General features: G+C 45.4%; 2 protein-coding genes across 2 annotated transcripts in view; one reads left to right on the top strand and one right to left on the bottom strand.

The window, feature by feature from the left end:
• Positions 1–2,777: 2,777 nt before the first annotated feature.
• T265_02517 (hypothetical protein) lies at positions 2,778–6,549 on the top strand (the record flags this gene model as incomplete). Its single annotated transcript, XM_009166780.1, has 2 exons — positions 2,778–3,047; positions 5,584–6,549. The coding sequence occupies one exon, from the start codon at positions 5,961–5,963 to the stop codon at positions 6,339–6,341; it is 381 nt and encodes a 126-aa protein (XP_009165044.1).
• A 7,541-nt stretch (positions 6,550–14,090) lies between these two features.
• The window catches only part of T265_02516 (hypothetical protein), a gene marked incomplete at both ends in the record, with an annotated part of 31,184 nt that continues 26,385 nt past the window's right edge, over positions 14,091–18,889 (bottom strand). Inside the window, 2 exons of the mRNA XM_009166779.1 lie at positions 14,091–14,448; positions 16,046–16,154. Of these exons, the coding sequence (XP_009165043.1) occupies positions 14,422–14,448; positions 16,046–16,154 (136 nt within the window). The remainder of the gene's footprint in view (positions 14,449–16,045; positions 16,155–18,889) is intronic.

Genomic DNA, 18,889 nt, shown 5'->3' with positions numbered 1-18,889 from the left:
TACTGCCCCGCGCTGAGAACATAAAGAGCAGTGCTACACCCTTCTTTCACTTGTGCCTTTCAGGTGAACGACAGCCACTGACCGACGAGAACAAAACCGACCCGGGAAACTTGGGCAAAAGCCTCGATCCTGTGTATCAATCCGTGAATCCGTGAAATCACTCTCCTGGTGCCTCCATAGCGTGCATACCGCAATGCACATTGCCGCCTCACAATGCGAGAAAAAGGTTCATAACGGTTGAAGGATATATTAATTTGTTTGTGAGGTTTAGGATAATAATGCCAAAGGAGAGTATGCGCAGAGATATCACGTTAAACTGAAAACCTGAAGGAGCGTTACAGGTATTTTTGTTTGAATGTTGAAAACAGTATCTAAGAGTTGAACTTTTTTGTCGGATTGACCGCAGAGTTGTTTCAGATGCTGATGGCAGTAAAGGCCAATTACCGTAGCATACTGCATTTTCAGGGACTTCATTTACCATGAGACATCTGGGGGCTGCAGTGCTGATGATAAGTGGTGTGCTTAAAACGAACGAGGCCAGTAGTAGATCTGCGCGCCTTTCCACAGTTTTTTGAAGATCGCGTCTTCAGCGGGGCATTTATAATGTGGGTAACGAGCATGGTCACGGAAGCTCTTCATGTTCCGAAACATGCAGACTAATAGAAGAAATTAGTAACATTCTTCTGTTCACGCGATGATGTTTGAGAACGTGGAGACTTTGTTGGGTCATTCGATACGGCTAAACAGGTGATCGTTCAGCTCTGCCTTTTTGAGGCATTTTACGTGATCGTGGGTGATTTCAAAGCCCAGCTTGTTATGTTCCAATAGTCTATGACAAATGATGTTCAAATAAAGAATATCAATAAATGCGTCTCGTAATGCTTCATTCCTGTTTTTCTGCGATAACAGCCATAAAGCGGCAATCTGGCGACAAGCTGCACGGCTTTTGTGCAGATTGATTAAGGTTTAGATCTTCATCCTACTTACAAATATTCAAAAGATGCCGGGCGAATAGTTCACTGCACATAAATTTATCAGTGTTGCAGAATAAGGTTTCCAGTACATTTGGTGAATGAGATGCAGTGGAGTCAAGGGTACAAAACCAATGCTCCCAGATATCCGTCTAGTCTTGAGTATCGGAATCGGTATCGAATCGTTCAGGTTGTAATGGTCGATCCACGGTCCGACGAAATTTTGGATGAATAAAATAATAAATGTAATCTTTCAGTTGTAGCACCCTTTCGGTGCCTAACTGCCATACCACCAATAGGAAGCACGAGTGCCGGCATACTGTCAGGTTGCTCAAGTCCAGATAGTCGAGGGGAAGTCGAGAGGCAGAGGTCGAATTCGAGACCTTTCGGTGAGTAAATTCGCGCTCCAACCACTGAGCCATCTCACCCCGACTAATAAATTGTGTTTGACGAGAAACGAAGGGCGGTGACAATTGGAGTAAGAACATAAAGTACCAAGGCTGAGAAGCTAAACCTTATTCATCCAAAGCTTTGACACTGAAACCTAAAAGGAGAAAAAATGATTTTATGATGAACGCTGAAGTGCTTTAAAAAAAGCACATGTGCAACAGTTGAACGTTAAATCGAATTGGTGGGGTATGACTACGGCATCGGCTATAGACCAGGAGCGGACAACTGCGTTGGCTGTAACTCTTCTTGTAACATTTTGTCCACCTTGTTGGGACATAGAACCTTCAAGGGCTTCACACGATATTATGCCACCCCGGTGTTACAAGAGTTGCAAATTTTATTCGTTTTAAGAACCTTCATTTTTCCGTCAACGATATCCGACGTGTGGTCTCTTACTGCTCCGCATGAGCCCTTTTGATGGTGAGCTTATCAAAACCACATAATCTTTCGAACACCCTGGTATTGACCTTAAAGGCCAACTTCCTTCATTCGAATAACAATTTCAGATTCCCTCGCCTTTCCCTGCACCGATATGTTCTGTTCCATTGTAGTTTGCTGTTTGAGCCAACTGTTCTCACTGTTTAGTATTACCACTTGTATTCACTCGAATCGCGGTTCTACATTCATGTCGACTGAACTTCAACAATCTCGTCCGACAAAGAGGTTGCCACTAGTCACACTGCTTCCCATAATCCACAATGTAATGGGCAAGTGGAACGACTTAACTTAATCGAATCGCGGTATTCATGTCGACTGAACTTCAACAATCTCGTCCGACAAAGAGGTTGCCACTAGTCACACTGCTTCCCATAATCCACAATGTAATGGGCAAGTGGAACGACTTAACTTAATCCTTTGAGGGACCACCCGCCTCGCTCTGCCATCACGAAATTTGTCTGCCGCTCATTGGGTGTTTGTTTTTCTCGGTGCTCTCCACTGTGTCAGATCCCTCTTGTGTGGTCGTGTCAATTGTATTCCACATGTACGTTTTCTGCCGTTCGCACAACCATCAGTCAACGGTGTCTCCCTACCTTCCTGGATTACTGTCCCTGGGCCGATCCTTTTAAAACGCAACAATCGAGCCTCTAAATAAAACCCACTGGTAGGGAAGTGTAACTTATCTGCTGTAATTTGCGGTATGCCCACATTCGTATAATCATAAATTGTTCAGCCGTAGCACCCTTTTGGTGCTCAGCTGCCATGCCACCCGAAGGTTGCACGGTTGCCTGGTTGCCCAAGCCTAGACAGGGAAAGTCGACAGGCAGAGGTCGGTTCCGAATCATGGACCTTCCGCTCAGTAAATTCGCACTCTAACCACTTGGACCAGCTCGGCCCATGCCCACACAGTACATCAAGATGACAAGCATGGAATTTTCTGTACGCCGCTTGGCTCCTGAAGGCAACAGTATGATATCCGACCTTTCCGACGCAGAATTGGATTCAGCGCATGTCGCCGAACAGAAGAATCATCACCCTACACCATCGGTCTACCGTGTGTATCCAGAAACCGAAATCTGGCTCAATGACGATGCTTCGTCATCTCGTTCCAATGTCTACTCAGGAAACCACTTGGATATTTTTACAGGACAACGTCGTAGTCATCAATATAATCTACGCAACAGAGTGGTAAGTGACCCCATAACCACTACAGCTTTCATTTCTTCTACAAAATCGTTTGTCGCAGTTGGGGTGCATACCAACCATCCTTATTGGGCGATTATTGCGTACGTTACGTCCTTCTGTTCTGCCTTCCTAATATCGAGTTGGAACCACTCAACTCTTGAAACAGGGGGTCCCATGGGTACAGTGCACGTTTCCGTTGAAGGCCAGTAGCCCGGGCTGGAGGCATCAGGTCTCCAACTGAATTGATGTTCGAAGTATTGTGCACATTGGTCCAAAATTCCTCCTTTGCTGGAAACCAGACAGCCGTTCCGGTCCCTGATGGTTTTGCATACAAGTGGCTTCAGAAAACTGGCCGAACGAATCAAGTGTCAGTCCGCTGCAATTCAGTCCATGGCTGTATGTGGGTTAGGATACTGCCAGGGTGCCCACACCTAGGCTGGAAGACGATTAGGGTCCTCTACCAAAGCTTTTGGCTTAAAAGCCTGACCACAAGGCAGCGGTGTTTGGCGAGAAATACAAGTGCATCACTAGGATATGTCACCACACATGCTCCGACCCCCTACTTGTGGTGCCAGTAGACTTAGTCAGACCTCTAACCATTGACAAACCTCGTATGAGAGACTGTCACTTGGACACCACTCAGTATGGCTTAATGGTTCAGAGAGGCACACAAACCGCCACACCACAGTAAGTTCCAGTCTGTCTGTGATCCAAGATATCCATATCCTTCATCATAGCGTCATCAACCTACGCAGATAGAGCCTGCTCAACCAATCAATCAATCATCGACAGCATGACATCAGTGTTGAACACCGATGCTTCACTGCCGTACATACCTGCTGGTACATGCCTGCTGGTATTCCGACAACAAAAAACGGTGACCTGATCAGTGATTGAATGAACATCACATACTGTATACGGTCTTTATACCTCGGCAAAGGGGTTGGACGTGTTACGCAACATAATTCGACCTTGACAAAGTCTGTTCATAAGACCAATGATTCATACATCGAATCCCTCGCTTATCTTGTTTGGTGTGATGGCCATCATTTAGTTCGAGGTTTCCTCCTAAGTGAAGTCAGTCAACCATGGAAAGCCGAGAAGCACTGTACAGCAGTTTCGTTATTATTGGGAACCATCAGCAGTGCGCACCTCACGAATAGTCTTCCCATATCTTAAGATATTTTGTTTCGTGTCAGGAAAACTTAGAGTAGGAATAGTCTTTCGCAGCTTACCGAAAAGAGGGTGTTGTGTAAAACAGGTTGAGAGCCATTGGCTAAAAGTGGGACTGCCAGCGAATAAATTGGTGCATCTGAGCCAATCGAACGGGATTCACCAATAATGACAACAGTAGCCTGTGTTTGCAGTGCTCACAAAAACATCGTGGCTCAACCGTAGATTCCGTAGATTAAACTAAGTTTTGCTATGCAGTATAGACGTAATGGAGATTTCCACAATCAGCAAGCCAACTAACCATTGCCCCCCACATTTGCGATGTTCACGATAAACGGTAGTGGAGTTGAGTAGAGTCTGTTGCGGTGCAAATGAAAAATTGAAGGTTAACGAGTTACTGCCACTGAGTCGCTGCTACACCGCATAAACGGAACAATTTCGACGTAAATGGATCGATCGGGTCGTCTCCTCCAACATGTGACTGTCATCTCCTCGACTAACATTGTAGTCTGGAACTGCTGCACTTGAGTGCACGATTTGGGGTCGAAAAACTCGATTGATACTATGGTTGGTGGGGGCAGGACAGAGTGCCACCTATAGGGGTTGGACAAATCCCCAATCCAGTAGATCTTGTCAGAAGAAACTAGTGCATGTCACTCTGAATTCACGGGCAGTTTTGTAACTTCAGACGTATATTAGCCCAAAGCAGTGCTTTCAACCGTGCATATAATCTTGTTAACTTCCAATTCGATACTCGTTTGTAGTTCTAGAGAGGGTGAAATGGCTCAAGTGGTTAGAGCGCGAAGTTACTGAACGAAGGGTTTGTGGTTCGAACCCGACCTCTGCATATTTTCCCTATCCAGACTTGGGCGACCTGGCAGTACCTCAGCCTTCGTGTTTCCTTCGGGTGGCATGACAGCTAGGTACTCGGAGGGTGTTACAGCTGAACAATTTTTTGTACTTCTAGGGGTCGACAGGTTAGACTACTTTGAAGAAGCGAAAACAAATCACTCGGATGCTTTTGAGCTCAGGCATGGTCGTTATCCGAGTTTGCTCATAGCCGTTGAAACTCACTAGTCGAGTTTGTGGTAATCGGGTTAGCTCAGGTCTTAAATCCAGCGCCGATATTTTCGTTGTTCAAACCTGTTCCTGACTTCATGAATGCTTCTGTCAAGCTTGACTTATCCAACCTACCAGTGCTTCCCTGAAGTTATGTGTTGCTCATGAGTCGGGGCTCATATCAGTGTGTGTTGTTGAAGATGACGGTAATGGTTCTGACGAACCGAATAGTCCCCGCTGTCGGATTACTATTATTAATGTACTTCTTTACATCTACATTTATTGGAGTTGTTTCTATGTTTTACAGGTCCTTTGCCGAGTTGCGGTATAAACGGAAGGACCGCATGAGAGTACGCGTGTATCGCCACTTCTCCAGTCCAGTTTAGTACGGCTTAGAAATCCACTAACTTTTTGTTTTTATTGGCCATCACCGATGTTTACTCCAAAAACGCTAACTAGACTGATTCCTTCGAGGATACCCTATCGGTCACTCAAGCTGGCCAAGCCGAATGTGATTGTACCCAACCTTTATGATAAAGCCAAATATCGCCTGGGATTTGGCGACCTTCGGTACCCAACGACTCAGTTGACTGCTGCTGGAGAGAATATGTTTGCAGTGTGTGCCGAATATCCCGTATTTGAGGAATTTGTAGAGACGCTAGGTCTACCGGACACATTTCAGTCATGGTTTTCCCTAACGACTTTGCACATGTGGCTATGCTTGGTACGTTTGCGGCAGGAAGGGATCGAGGGTCAACTTCTGAAGCGGCCGTTTGTCAATGTAAGTTAACCCGTTTCACCCCTATTGTTGTAGCTCTTCTGGTTAGATTTGAAACCCCGACTGCGTACGTTCAAGATTTTACGCAGACACCACTGGCATATTACTGCCTTCCGGATGCAATTTTTTGGTGCAATTCTCGCCTACGACGAAGGCTTCTTGGCACACTCCGATACTCATTTATCTGTTGCTTTGTGGCGCAACTTGTTTGTCTCGTCCCCAACAACCACACTTGGCCAACTGGAACAAGCCGTGGACTATGTTCGGAAGAATCTGCAACATCTTGACAATTTACCCTCATCCGTTATATTACGTTTCGGAACACCAACTTTTCTTCCTTTAAATGGGACTACGTTGGACAGGGAATTTGCTCACCAGCGTCTTATATACTGTGTTTCCTGGCCTAGTTTTGCGAGGTAGCATCAAGTATCCGGCCGCACGCAATAGTAGCTACATGATTTGAGAATATTAAAGTGTACAGTGCAATAAACCCCGCTTTCTCATTTGTTTTCTTTTTCTCAGTAAAGAATGGGTGATCTGTTGAACAGCTATTTCGGAGGGCTGTTGGAATTCCTTTTTATGTATTTAGTCAGGGAAACTTTTCAGTGGGTAGTTCACCAAAAGTGTCATACTTTATATCCATTCCAGCTTGTATGAGGGTATCTAATACGTTCATCTTTACTGATTGTTTCCAGCGTACAGAACATGCATATAATGTTGTCTATAGTCCTAAATGAACGGACCGGCCATCGTCTTCACATTTGTGAAACCTGCCTCGATGTTCCTCAAGCGCAAATAGCAGGTTTCTCGTAAGTTCGAGATTGCTGCTGGGTTAAAGAGAAAAGTTCCCAACATGTATGTCCAACCTCGGCATCTCGACTGCTCTTTTCTGGGCTTCGGCAGCCTGACTTAGCCCTATTGCCTCACTTGAGTGGCATAGCAGCTATGCACCGGAAGGGTGCTGCAGCTGGATGATCGTCGTTGAGTATCTCACGACTCGATACTTGGAGATTTCGAGCTTTCTTAGGAGCTTTGTGGTACAAAATCGTTGTGCATTCCGAATAACTGGAAGTAGCATCCAGACATCATTCTAATCCTTAACGAGCACTGCGCATTGTTTTGGGTTCTGATGGATTTCGGCTGAGCTCAATGAGGATTTCTGCTCGACTGCCCATTTGATGACTGGTACATTTCACAATTGCCACTCAGGCTACTTATGCAACACGTTTTCGTGCTCTACACGTAATACAAAATAGCGTCACATGAATAAGCGAGATTTCTTTTGTTTGAGCTCGAGATAGCTCAGTTGTTAGGCGCGAAATTACTGACTGGAAGATCCGTGGTTCAAACCCAATCCCTGCATCTCTACTGCTTTATCTGGTCTTGAGCATCCCTCTCGTTTCCTTCGAGTAGCCTAGCAGCTAGACGCTGAAAGGGTTTTACAATCAAATAACTGTTATTCCTGTTGGTGCTCTTTGCTTACTAATAACCGAAGAGTTGAGAAATCTGCTACTCTGATAGCGCTTAGTCACCCGGCCGGAGATGCACGGTGGCTTTCGCCAACTTGTTACTGTTAAAGTAACTTGATTTTCGGATTAATATCATGACATTGTCTTTCCTCACGGTTTTGCCGTTTGCAAACAGTGTATTTAACAACCAGAGTTTGAGGAAAATTGTCTTTGGACTCAGTTATATTATCGTCGGTATATTGGGACTGTTTGATCACTAACGCACAGGTGATACGTCTTACTTTTCCCACATCATTTGCATTCTGCTTCGAAGTAAACTCCAACAAACACGGATGCTATAAATTCGATAAATTTAGGGACCTGCTTGCATCAGAAGATCGGTAAGTGCAGTAACTCTCAAAGAGGTGTCGCCGTTTAAGGTATATATCAGCAGCCCCCGTCGGTCACGACCTGGTGAGCGGCATCCTCTGAGAGGCAGCCTACCTCTCTCTAGGTGGGCTATTTTGGAGGGATTTTTACAGCATATAATTATTCCAATAATAGAGTCACACTTGTAAATACCCACACGCTTGATGGTTACAATTACGAAGTGCAATCAGGCCTCATGAGACGGTCGAATAAGGGAAAGAACTATCGGTGCTCGTTTTAGCATGATGGGGACCGCGGTTAAGCGGATTTGACGTTCAGGCTACCGGAGGCCTTTCAACCTGCTGAAAGCTGCTCACTGAAAATACCCAGGCGAAAACGCAACTTGTGGCAAACACACCTGGTTGCATTTTTTCGCGTGCGGTAATATTCTCGTCACCGTTCTCTCTACATCGGTCCCGTATTTGTTCACACTGAACTTAACTCGATACTGAAAAAGTACGACTAGTCAGACGTGATAAAATAAGTTGGGCGTGGTGAGTGACACATCAATAGCACGTTTTTCCGTGAAAAAAAAACAAGAGGTGGTTGGTCCGGAAATATTCATCCCCACGGTCGAAAATGTATTGGTTTGGTTCATCCGGCTCGATAGCTTATGGTTTGTTGGTTACAAGCTCTGTCTGCTGCAACTGATATTCAACATTCAACCGGATTTGGTTCATAAACAGCGTTTATCTTCAGCCACGCTTGGAGGATCCTATTAATACTTCCCTACTCGCTTTGGTTCTATCGTAAACACTTGTTTCAAGCGGCCCAGGATTACCCGGGGATTGGTCACTTATCTTGAATTGACGTTGAATGTTCTGGACTCGTCAACCTAGATTGATGACACATCAGTAGGTTGATCAACCCGTTCAATCAGTACAATGCATTCAACACAGTTGGCTGCAAAAGTTACTAACCGGTATTCGGCCCAGTGTGAACTAGGTCTCCAACGTTCGGAAACCTTGGAAATGGCCACTAATCTTATTGTGTACTCTTGACGAAACTGGATTTAGTAGATTTGGTAATTAGAAATGGTGATCTGAAACAAGCCTGTCAGGACACTTAAATAAATAAGTAAAAATAATTTTTGGAAGACGAACGTGATTCGCCACTAGGTTCTGTTGCATATATTGTTGACTGCTAGCTCCTCTTTACTTTACTTTTGCTTTACTTATATGCAAATCATTCACCAGCATGGATATGACAAATGTATACCTATTAGCAACCCAACTACAAATTAGCAACGTCAAAAGACTCTCAGTGTTTGACCATCGATGTCTTCGGAGAATTGCCGGAATCTGGTGGGAACATCGGATCAGGAATTCTGAAGTACGTCAAATGGTATTCAGGAGAAATAACTCACCTTCGATAGAAGAACTGATCACACTGCATAGGTTGCGCTGGTTTGGTCACGTGTTGCGTATGACAGCCGACCGAATTCCTCAAAGGGCTCGTTTCGCACAACAACCAGAGGCGGTCAAACAATGACTTGGCAGTGAAGTATGAAAACCAATACCAGCAAACTCAGCTGCGCTGGTCACTGCCGTCTTCCTGGATGGGGACCCCGAGACGGGCTACATCAATGGCTGGAGACATTGTCAGACATGGCCCAGTCGCGCCCTCAATGGCAATCGTGCATCAAGGCTATTGTCTTCAATGCATAGCTTCTTTTCCATCCCCCCCACTTGACAGTCCACTGACAGTGCTGGATTTATGCACCAATTTTTCAGCTCCCGCCTGCAATGCGCGGCTACCTATCCCCCCACCCCCAAAAATCATCGGTGAACAAAACTGCGGCAGCTACAACCACTGCACGCGGTTATTTTAGCTGACAATGATGATGATGACGCTTCCTAATAGACAAGCTTGATTCCGTCGGACAAGTTTGAACAAGTGTTTACTAAACAGAAATGGTCAAGAATTTGCCCTTGTCAATGATAAATGCTCAGCACATCCCACTAAATGAATTCTCTTATCACTGTCAAATCTAAGCATCCAACCATCCGGTTGGCTTTATCTGCGAGGTGATCTAGGATAGGCGCAGAATTTAGGATGCAGGTGTTGAAATGGTACTCACCAGCCTAGGTCTTGACGCTCTGTAGGAAGACCCGTTTCACTGTATACATTCCACTTTCTGATTCACCATTTTGAACTTGTGCTTGTTCAATCATTAAGCACTTATTTTCCCATACGCTCACTAACTTTCCACTTTCTGGTCTTACGACAATGTCACGCCAGTCGTTTTATGCGTGCCGAAATTACACAATGTTGCGTAAAACTTTTGGACGCTTACTAAACTTCACCCTGTTCCGCTTATTTATCCAAAATCTGCTGTAGCTCTGTTGGGATTCGCTCTTCCATACGAATCGGTCAACTCGCCCGAGAACCGGGCAATACATTCGTCCTATGCGTCTATTTTCCTGGTCCTTTCAACCCCTTTAATGAACCATCTTTGTGGGTATGATTTTCTCCATGAAGTAGATGTGAAATTCGAAGAGCATATTTCAGAGAAGCGGATTTTGGAGTTTTGATAGTTTATCTATCACAGAAACTGCAGCATAGCGATTAGGGAATTTGGCGCTTCTCTGTTCCCGATGTTCGGACCGCAGCTATGCATTTTCCACCCTTTTTTTACGAGGCCTTTTTACACAGTAGATAGCCTTTCACAGCAGCGTTTCGGTCCGAATGTATCCCATGTTGTTACCCGTCTCACTCGTTCAATATAAGGCAAAACTGACTGGACAGATTTTTTGCCGCCAAAACTATTAGATGCGTTTGCTCCTTTTTGTATAACGTACTGGAGAGATGTCGTTCAATTGCTGTTTCTCTTGGCCTCAAACATCCGCCTTCTACAATTTCAAGTAATTACACAACCGAAGGCGATGAGAGAAACAGTGTTGTCTCGGTTTTAGAAGGAAGGTGCTCCACTGCTCTGTGCCGGAAGCCTATCTAACTATCTGAGCAAAACGTCCGGAAATCAGTAGATCATTTGAAACTGCCTGCCAAGATTGTCGGAGCCGGGTCTCCCCACTTTCTTGTTGGGGGAATTGTGAAACTGTCCACTGAAAGAGATTAGGGCAACCTCAAGTAGTATCGCAAACAGGTTTGAAAGGTTAATTGACTAACTCTTGAGAACGTGATGGTGGTTACGACTGTATGCCGGGAACATAAATGCTTCACTAAGGTAATGTGATCTGTCCACTTCTTAATTCATTTCAACGGAAAGTTTAATTTATAACGGTTTTTCTTAAGGATATGCCGGCCGGACATCGCCGACCATTGAAATGATAATGCGCGCAACTACATTGTTGCTACAACCATACTCTCCATACAGCGTCGTACTCGATCGATGACCCTATCCCAGATTAATCACCTCAGCTTGTGTAGTCGGCGCTGTTGCATGAGTCTCTTCCACGTTCGGTATCACCCAAGTTTTGACGGCAATGGTGCCTGCATCCCCTTTGTCTTGCGACACCTGCAGCCCATCGATCGACGTTCTCGTGTATAACCGACTATCTAACCAGCACCGTGACGAGGCTACCGGGCGTTCCTTAAGTTATTGAGGTTTCCATGCGGCTATCACGTGATTTGCTGTCGGTCATCTGGGTTCCAGTAGACAATTCAACACGGATCCTATCTTGGGAATGTGTGCACAACACCCTATTGGGTGAAATTGACCCTTTTCTGGACTACTTAAAAACTGTGAGAAGTGAGGTCAATCTATGTTGAAAAGCCGAGCACGACTGTATAGGTGTTTCGTCCTCATATGGAAGCATCAACAGTGTGCACCTAATGAACATCCAGAGGACATCGGACCTGCGACCTGGCTCGTAGTTTGAACAGTTAACCGTCTGTCCACGAGCTACCTCAACATAAGCCGAAAGGATGCACACATGCGTTTTCACTAACAATTGACATGTAAAGCAAATCAAAGATTCAGTGATTCACTGGCTTGTGTTCGAGCATATCTTCTAGTTGACGAGAATCAGGGTTCACCTTCAAAAATCAATGTCGATAAAACAGAGGGGTGAGTGGAGTTCTTCCAAAATCCAGCTCGATATCACTGTTTCAGAAATATCCGTTTCTGAAAGTCGCGGAAGGACTTGGTACACAAAGCAACGCTTCCAGTCCTCAACACAACGCTATTTTCGAGGTCTCTGAAATTTATACAGCCTACGAGTGGTTTCGGCCTTCTTCAGACTCATCAGTTAGGAGCAGTCTTCGAGTTTCAATTAACGTTGCGTCCTACTTGTACACCAAATTGTACGAAATTTGATACACATACTCATTCGCACACCCACCTGGTCTTAACGAGAGACTCAATCGAAGTCCAGCTGAATCCCCCGTTCATGCTATTCTCCAGCTGAAAATGTTGCACAAAGATCGTCCCATGTTACGGTTGCTATAATATCAGAGATTTTTTCCTCAATGGAAACTACGCACAAGGCTAGTGAGAACCCTTCAACAGCCCACGAGTGGCTTCGTCCTTCTTGGGGTCGTCAGGTATGCAGTTTCCAAATTTCCCCATGTTCTACTCGAACACTGAAGCATATCATGTCATCATGAATATCGTAACAACTGAATTGTGAGGTGGTTTTGTGCAGTTGAATATCGTAAAAGACAGGTTCGATTGGGATTCGGCTGAGTATCCCGCTAACAAAGTAACTTGCAAATGAGTGTAATTCGCCGATCGCGTACAACTTCGTCTTCAAATATAACACAAGGTTGACAGAAACTCGGATATAAGCCCTACGCTCCTGATTCCTCAATCTCAAATGTAGTGGTTTGGCCAAAAAAAGTCAAGTATACCTCTAAGCCTCTTTGAGACCACTACGAATGACAAGTCAATCAATTACGAAATGCAAGTGCACCAAACGGCATTCGTAAAGTTTAGTCACGCCTGATGCGTAACGATGGTGTGCTGCCTGGTCTCACTGATAGCTATAAAACAGCTAATTCGGGTTTACGATAACTATTTTGGATAGTCCCTTTTTACGTTGTGAAGCACGCACTAGGCGGATCCAAAGAACTCGAGCCATTCGTTTTTGACACGTTACTGCGTGACGAGCGGTACAGTTAACATGGTAATAGCGCGTAGTAAGCCAACAGCTGCTCCTACACCCATAGGCTGAAATTTTAGCGGGCAACAGCCTTGGCTGACGACAGAAAATGAGAATGTCTACTGTGCACGTGTGCTTCTTCATTGTGGACAAACCGTAAACAGGCTGAAGGTGTAGTGTGTGGTCACGTGCAGATTATGAGTTCATTGTGAAAAATGGCGAACCCAAACTCCAATGTTTTGAATGCTAGGGACACAGGTGACATGAAACACAATCGAAGCATTGACAACTTTCCGAGTATAGTACGTTTATCTGTTTGAGATTAGTGCAACGAACTGACAAAATACTTTGCACAAGTCACCGTCAGTAGCCACATTCGAAAAACCAGACTTATGATAGCCAGAGATTCAAGATGACAGCAGTACTTGTGAGATAATTTTTCATAGCTTTTCATGAGCCTCAAAGCATGTTCTGTAGTTATGAAGTAGCGGACTTGTGGTTCTGAAGGATGAAAATAACACAAATGTGGTAACGGTTGGAGGACAGCCCACTGCACGTTTCGTCGAGTTTGGACTTAATCATTCACCTCAAACACCCTTTTAATGACCAGCTGCAGTGCTACCGCAAGGAAGCACGAGGGATGGGATACTGCAAGATTGTTCAAGCCTGAACTGGAGCAGTCGAGATGCCGGGGTGGATTCGAAACATGCACCTTCAGGTCAGTAATTTCGCATCTTAACCGCTGAGCTATCTCCAGCTCGTGGCCTGGATTTGGCATGATTCGACCCGCTGATAGGTACAAAACCCCGGTATTAAGCCCACGGTCTTCTATGAGGATCATGAAAAGTTGAGAGCAATTTTCTCATCATTCAACAATGGTTGAAGGCTTGACGACGTGCAGAAAACCAATAAATAACAGGTGCGTTGGCATACACCATACGCACAAGTGACCGCTTGGCGTGCGAACTTTGAATCAGACGACCAGTTCCTGTTACATCGATATGGAGAGGTCCAACCTGGACTAAACGCACTGTGCTCAACAATCGCTAGAGAGATTGATTAACCGACAAAAGCCAAAGCGATAAGTCAATAGGACAGAAGAGTTAATTCAGAGCCATTTGGTCAACTGACAATAACAGAAGGGAAAAAGAGATAGAAATGACAAAAACAGGTCCCAGGAGAGCATTGGACAATGAAAACGCGGAAAGGCAAAGCCTAAAGTCAACCCGGGGTATACAAAACACACATGTATTTACATAATCAAATCGCAATGACCGGTCGCGCATTGAGAAGTCACATGGAATCTGTTATGGCTGAATAAACCAAATGGCTACGGTGACCGATTAGGGCGAGAATCAGATCATGTTCTGCATCACCAAGATGATTCACTCGTGAATCCAGAGACAAGGGTACGAACAAAACTTTTTTCAAGCAAATGGTTTTATGTCCCAGACCTGAGAAAAAAAGCAACGGATGAGAGCACGTAAGGGATGACTGATCATGGAGTATCTGTGGCAACGTGTATTTGGTTCAAAATATGCACACATACGCAGACTGGATACATACGGTAAACGATGGCTGCAAATTACGATATCAAAGAACGGATTACGCATCAAGCTGGTATGGCCTATTACATCAGGTTAACTGTATTAGGCATGGAGAACTACGAAACGGACGCTAGTCACTATCAGCCATGAGCCTGACTTGACATCCGTCACTCGGAGAACTGCAGAAGTGATGTTCACCTACACTCTAATTTACGTTAGTCTGATTGGCTCATAATGCATAAATTTTCAACAGATGGGAAAACCACTTTTTGAGGCCACACTTGAACTTTATGGCACGAGCTTCAGATATGAGGGTCTAAGACATTAGGAGTGTTAAAATATGATCTGGTACCCAGGATCGACGACCTTTCAGCATTCCGAACAGGACAACGACGGTAGCCAGTAGCTATGTAGTCTAGGTCAAAATAATTTATGTCCTACCACGTTTACCAGAAGTCAGGTTTGCAAGTATTTTCCATTGCTGGAGCAGCAAAAGTGATGAGTTTATTCAATCAGAGTTAGTAGAGATTATCGGCAGTGCGAACGCGAAAAGCGCCTCGGGCAGAATACTACAAGACATCGAATGCGCTGAAAGGTTTTACAGCACGTATAGTAGTGGGAATGAAACAGGATTCCTGGCGACGAGGCTGCCACACTAAATTCACAGGGTCAAAATATCCTCCAATCTAAAATGTGAAAAAGCTGCAGGTCTCCTGTAGCTAAGTGTGTACGCAACTGGTAAAAATAGCATAAGATCACACTGTTTTTGAGCGGCGGTGAGAACGGTAAAAAACATGGTGTCCTTGACGGCCTAATCAACAAGTCCAAAGAATGAAATGCAAAAAAGCATGAGCGACACTGAATAGCAGCTTGTGACCGTAGGAACACGAAGGCCGACATCGTCATCAGCAGATGCCACCGTTTACAGTTTCGTTTGCCGATGTAGGAAATGGAGGCAGAACCGTATATTGAGGGTACCCGTAGATGTGGAGTCGGATGGTGACTGTTCTGTGAGTTTGAGGGAATGTTTTATAATAAGAACATGCTAAAATCAACAGGCTGGATGTATGATGTTCTCGAATGACAGTGTCGTTAATCGAAGATTTGTCTCAAATTGGAGATCCGATCCAAGGGGATGGTAACCGCAAGAGGAAATGCATTTTCTGATTTTGGGATCAGTGATATAAGCTTCCTAAGCCCCTTTCCTTAGCGGTTGAAAAAGGCATCTAGTGAGAATAGATCCGCCGGTAGCCGAGACAGTTATCCAGGCAATGTCAGTAGATCATGCAAAATTCGTTCGGGGCGGATCAGTGCGCACGGTCTGATATTAGTTCTGGGGGACATGGGCTGTTTCACTAACGTCAAGTCAAGCACAAAGCCGAATCAGTCTAAGCCGCAAATAAGAAATACTCATTTGTATAAACGGTATGAGTAATCAAACGTCACTCGCTTCAACCGGTCTGCAGGCAGAGTGCTGAAAGTGTATCTATTACAAACTACTTACCTTCAGGACCCGGTCTCGGCCTACGGTCAATAGCAAGTTCAGACTCTCCTCTATACGTAAACGTAAGATTGGATGTCTCGCATCGAACAAAATCGCCAGACTTCGACGACTGGAATAAAAAGGGTGAGATTCTGATAATTCAGATGCGTACTTCATCGCCATAATCATGACAGCGTGACATCAGTGTTCAACACCGATGCTTCACTGCCGTACAACCATGACTTATTTGAAAGCCTTGTTATGAAGAGAAGAATAAAGGTGGATGGGGAAGGGACTTAGTGATAGCTTACTATAATCATTCCGAGGTGACTACATATCCAAACACCCATTCAGGCAACCTGAATAGAAAATGACAAAAAGGGCGCCAATGACATCGATGAGCGGCCATATCTTACAGCGCCTCCAACCAGGCGCAGCGGGGATCACACTGTTCCTAACCTGGTCAGCGAGTGGCACCCACAGCACCCAAACTTTTCGTAGTCTCCTTCATACCCTTCTGTCAGGTCAAGGATTGTCCACCTCCCTGCTTCCGACACTGAATTGGGCATCGAAAACAGCCCTTTCTTCGAAAAACGATGGCTAAGCATACGCAACACATGTCCCAACCAATGCACCTTCTGGTGCTGTTCATATTCTTCAATGGAAGTGCCTGTTGCATAACCGAAAATTCGCTCCCTTACTGCCTCGTTACGGATACGCCGACTCCAACCCACACGAGCTATGGTTCTGAGACAGTGATTGTCGAACACCTGAAAACGTTTCAGTTTCCCTGCTCGAATAGGCCGAGTCTCACATCCATACAACAAAACAATCCACACTGTAGCTTTATACACACGTTCCTTGAGGTTCAGGGATACACCACTTTGATGCCATAGGTGTCTCAAATTAGCAAACGCGACCCGAGCCCTGGAGATTCGCGCATTGACCTCATCCGTCATAATACAGTAGGAACTAATACAGCTTGCAAGATACGTTAAACGCTCCACAACTTCCAGTGCCTCTCCCTGGATTGTAAGTTGCGTGTTCAGTGACTGCATATATAGGAGCCATGACCCTACATTTGGTGGGTGCAAAGTGCATATCAAAGGACGGGGTGACTTTGGTCAGTTCATCTGAAAACAGTTGCGCCCTCTTTCGAAGATTAAAACGATGTCGTCTACATGTTCGAGATCAACAAGGTTTTCTTCACAGGCTATTTGAACACCGGAGTTCTAAGGACCTTCCAGCGGTCGTTTCATTATCTCGTTGATCGCGAAGCTAAACAGGAATGGATATAGTGGGCTGCTTTATGTAAGAAAGCTTCTGGAGAGCTCTCCGTATACTCTCACATGTCTAGAAGTATGAGAAGACAAAGATCGTATTATGTTCATAAACTTCCGGGGCATTCCGTGATGGGCAAGGGTGCCAAGGACAGGTCAACATAGGCGAATGCGTTTTGGAAATCTAAGGATACTAGAATTGAGGGTCGTTTGTACGTATAGCGTTGCTCTAACACCTGACGGAGTGGAAGAACTTGGTCAACTCAACTCCTTCCAGGCCGAAATCCCGCTTGCTGCTCTCGAGCCAGTGTTCCACGAGTCACCATAAGGCGACGAAGCAAGTGACGCCAGCAGTCTCGTTACGATCTAGGTCAAGCTGACCGCCCGTGGTTGGCACATTCTCTATGAGCCCCTTTTTTGAAAATGGACACAATCACCGACTTTCTTCAGTTGTCTGGGGCAGGGAAACGGGTTATACAAGTGCTGCTTAAGGACTTCACAGCCCTCTCAACAAAGCGGATGGGAGGTCATCCGGACCAGAAGCTCGGCTCTTGAGAGAACATATGTAGTCGTAAACCTCCAAGGCCATAAGGAATTCCACGTTTACTGTGAAGTGTTCTACACTTGCTGTATGTTCCACATGAGTGGTAGTTGGTGGCCAAGATAAGTGTTGTTCGAAGCAGTCAGCCAACCGGTCCTTGGTTCTTCTTTATTCAAGGTGGCCAAACTATTCTGGTCGTTGAAGGTTTCGCTTAAGGGAAATCCATCTGGACCACTATGTGGGGGAAGCATACCGTCAATTTCAAGTTTAAGAAACCGACTTGAACCCCCAGTGTACGAACGTTGCAACACAGGAGATGTGGTAACATCATCAGTGTGGATCGGCTCGCTAAAAGTGTGAAGTTAAATCCCATCGAAAATGGTGGCAGTCTTTAGGTTACAAGGAGGTTCACGCCGCTGCTTGACTTTGGGTCCGTGTTCACTCACGAATGGTAGAATGTCGACGTGAAAATTCGAACCAATCAAGGCCAAGAAGGCTCAGTTCGGCAGCGGCCACATAAAATGACCCAGTGAATGTCGCTCCTTTGAATAAGACACAGGATTGCAGTTCTCCGGAAAGCCGCAGTTCACCGCCACACGCACCGATGGCGGTTCTGGATGAGTGTCGGATAGGTGGTCGCCCAAGCGTATTCCAAAGCTTCTCCGATATGATAGTAATGTCTGACGCAGTTTCCAACTGCAATCGGACCGGACGTCCGTTGACCAGGACTGTGAGGAACTTCCGATGAGACGGGGCACTGACTTGAAATGTTGCAAGCAGGCTCAAAGCGGAGCCCACCTGCTTGGAGTTCTGCGGGCGTGGTTGCTGCTTGGAGGCACCGTGGGATGTGCTGGTTGGGCGTGCCTTGCAGTATCCGTCTTTGTGACCCACGGTCTTGCATTGTCGGCATCGATGCTGTTTGTAAGGGCACAGCCTGACAAAGTGCCAAGCCCCGCAGTGCCAGCATGGGGATGACGGCTTCTTCTTCTTCTGGACATTCTGCTGACTTGATTGGGTATTGCCAGAACGCGACGGACCAGAGAT

Source organism: Opisthorchis viverrini (assembly GCF_000715545.1).
Source record: "Opisthorchis viverrini unplaced genomic scaffold opera_v5_32, whole genome shotgun sequence".
NCBI lineage: Eukaryota > Metazoa > Platyhelminthes > Trematoda > Opisthorchiida > Opisthorchiidae > Opisthorchis > Opisthorchis viverrini.
This window is presented reverse-complemented; position numbering and strand designations above follow the sequence as displayed.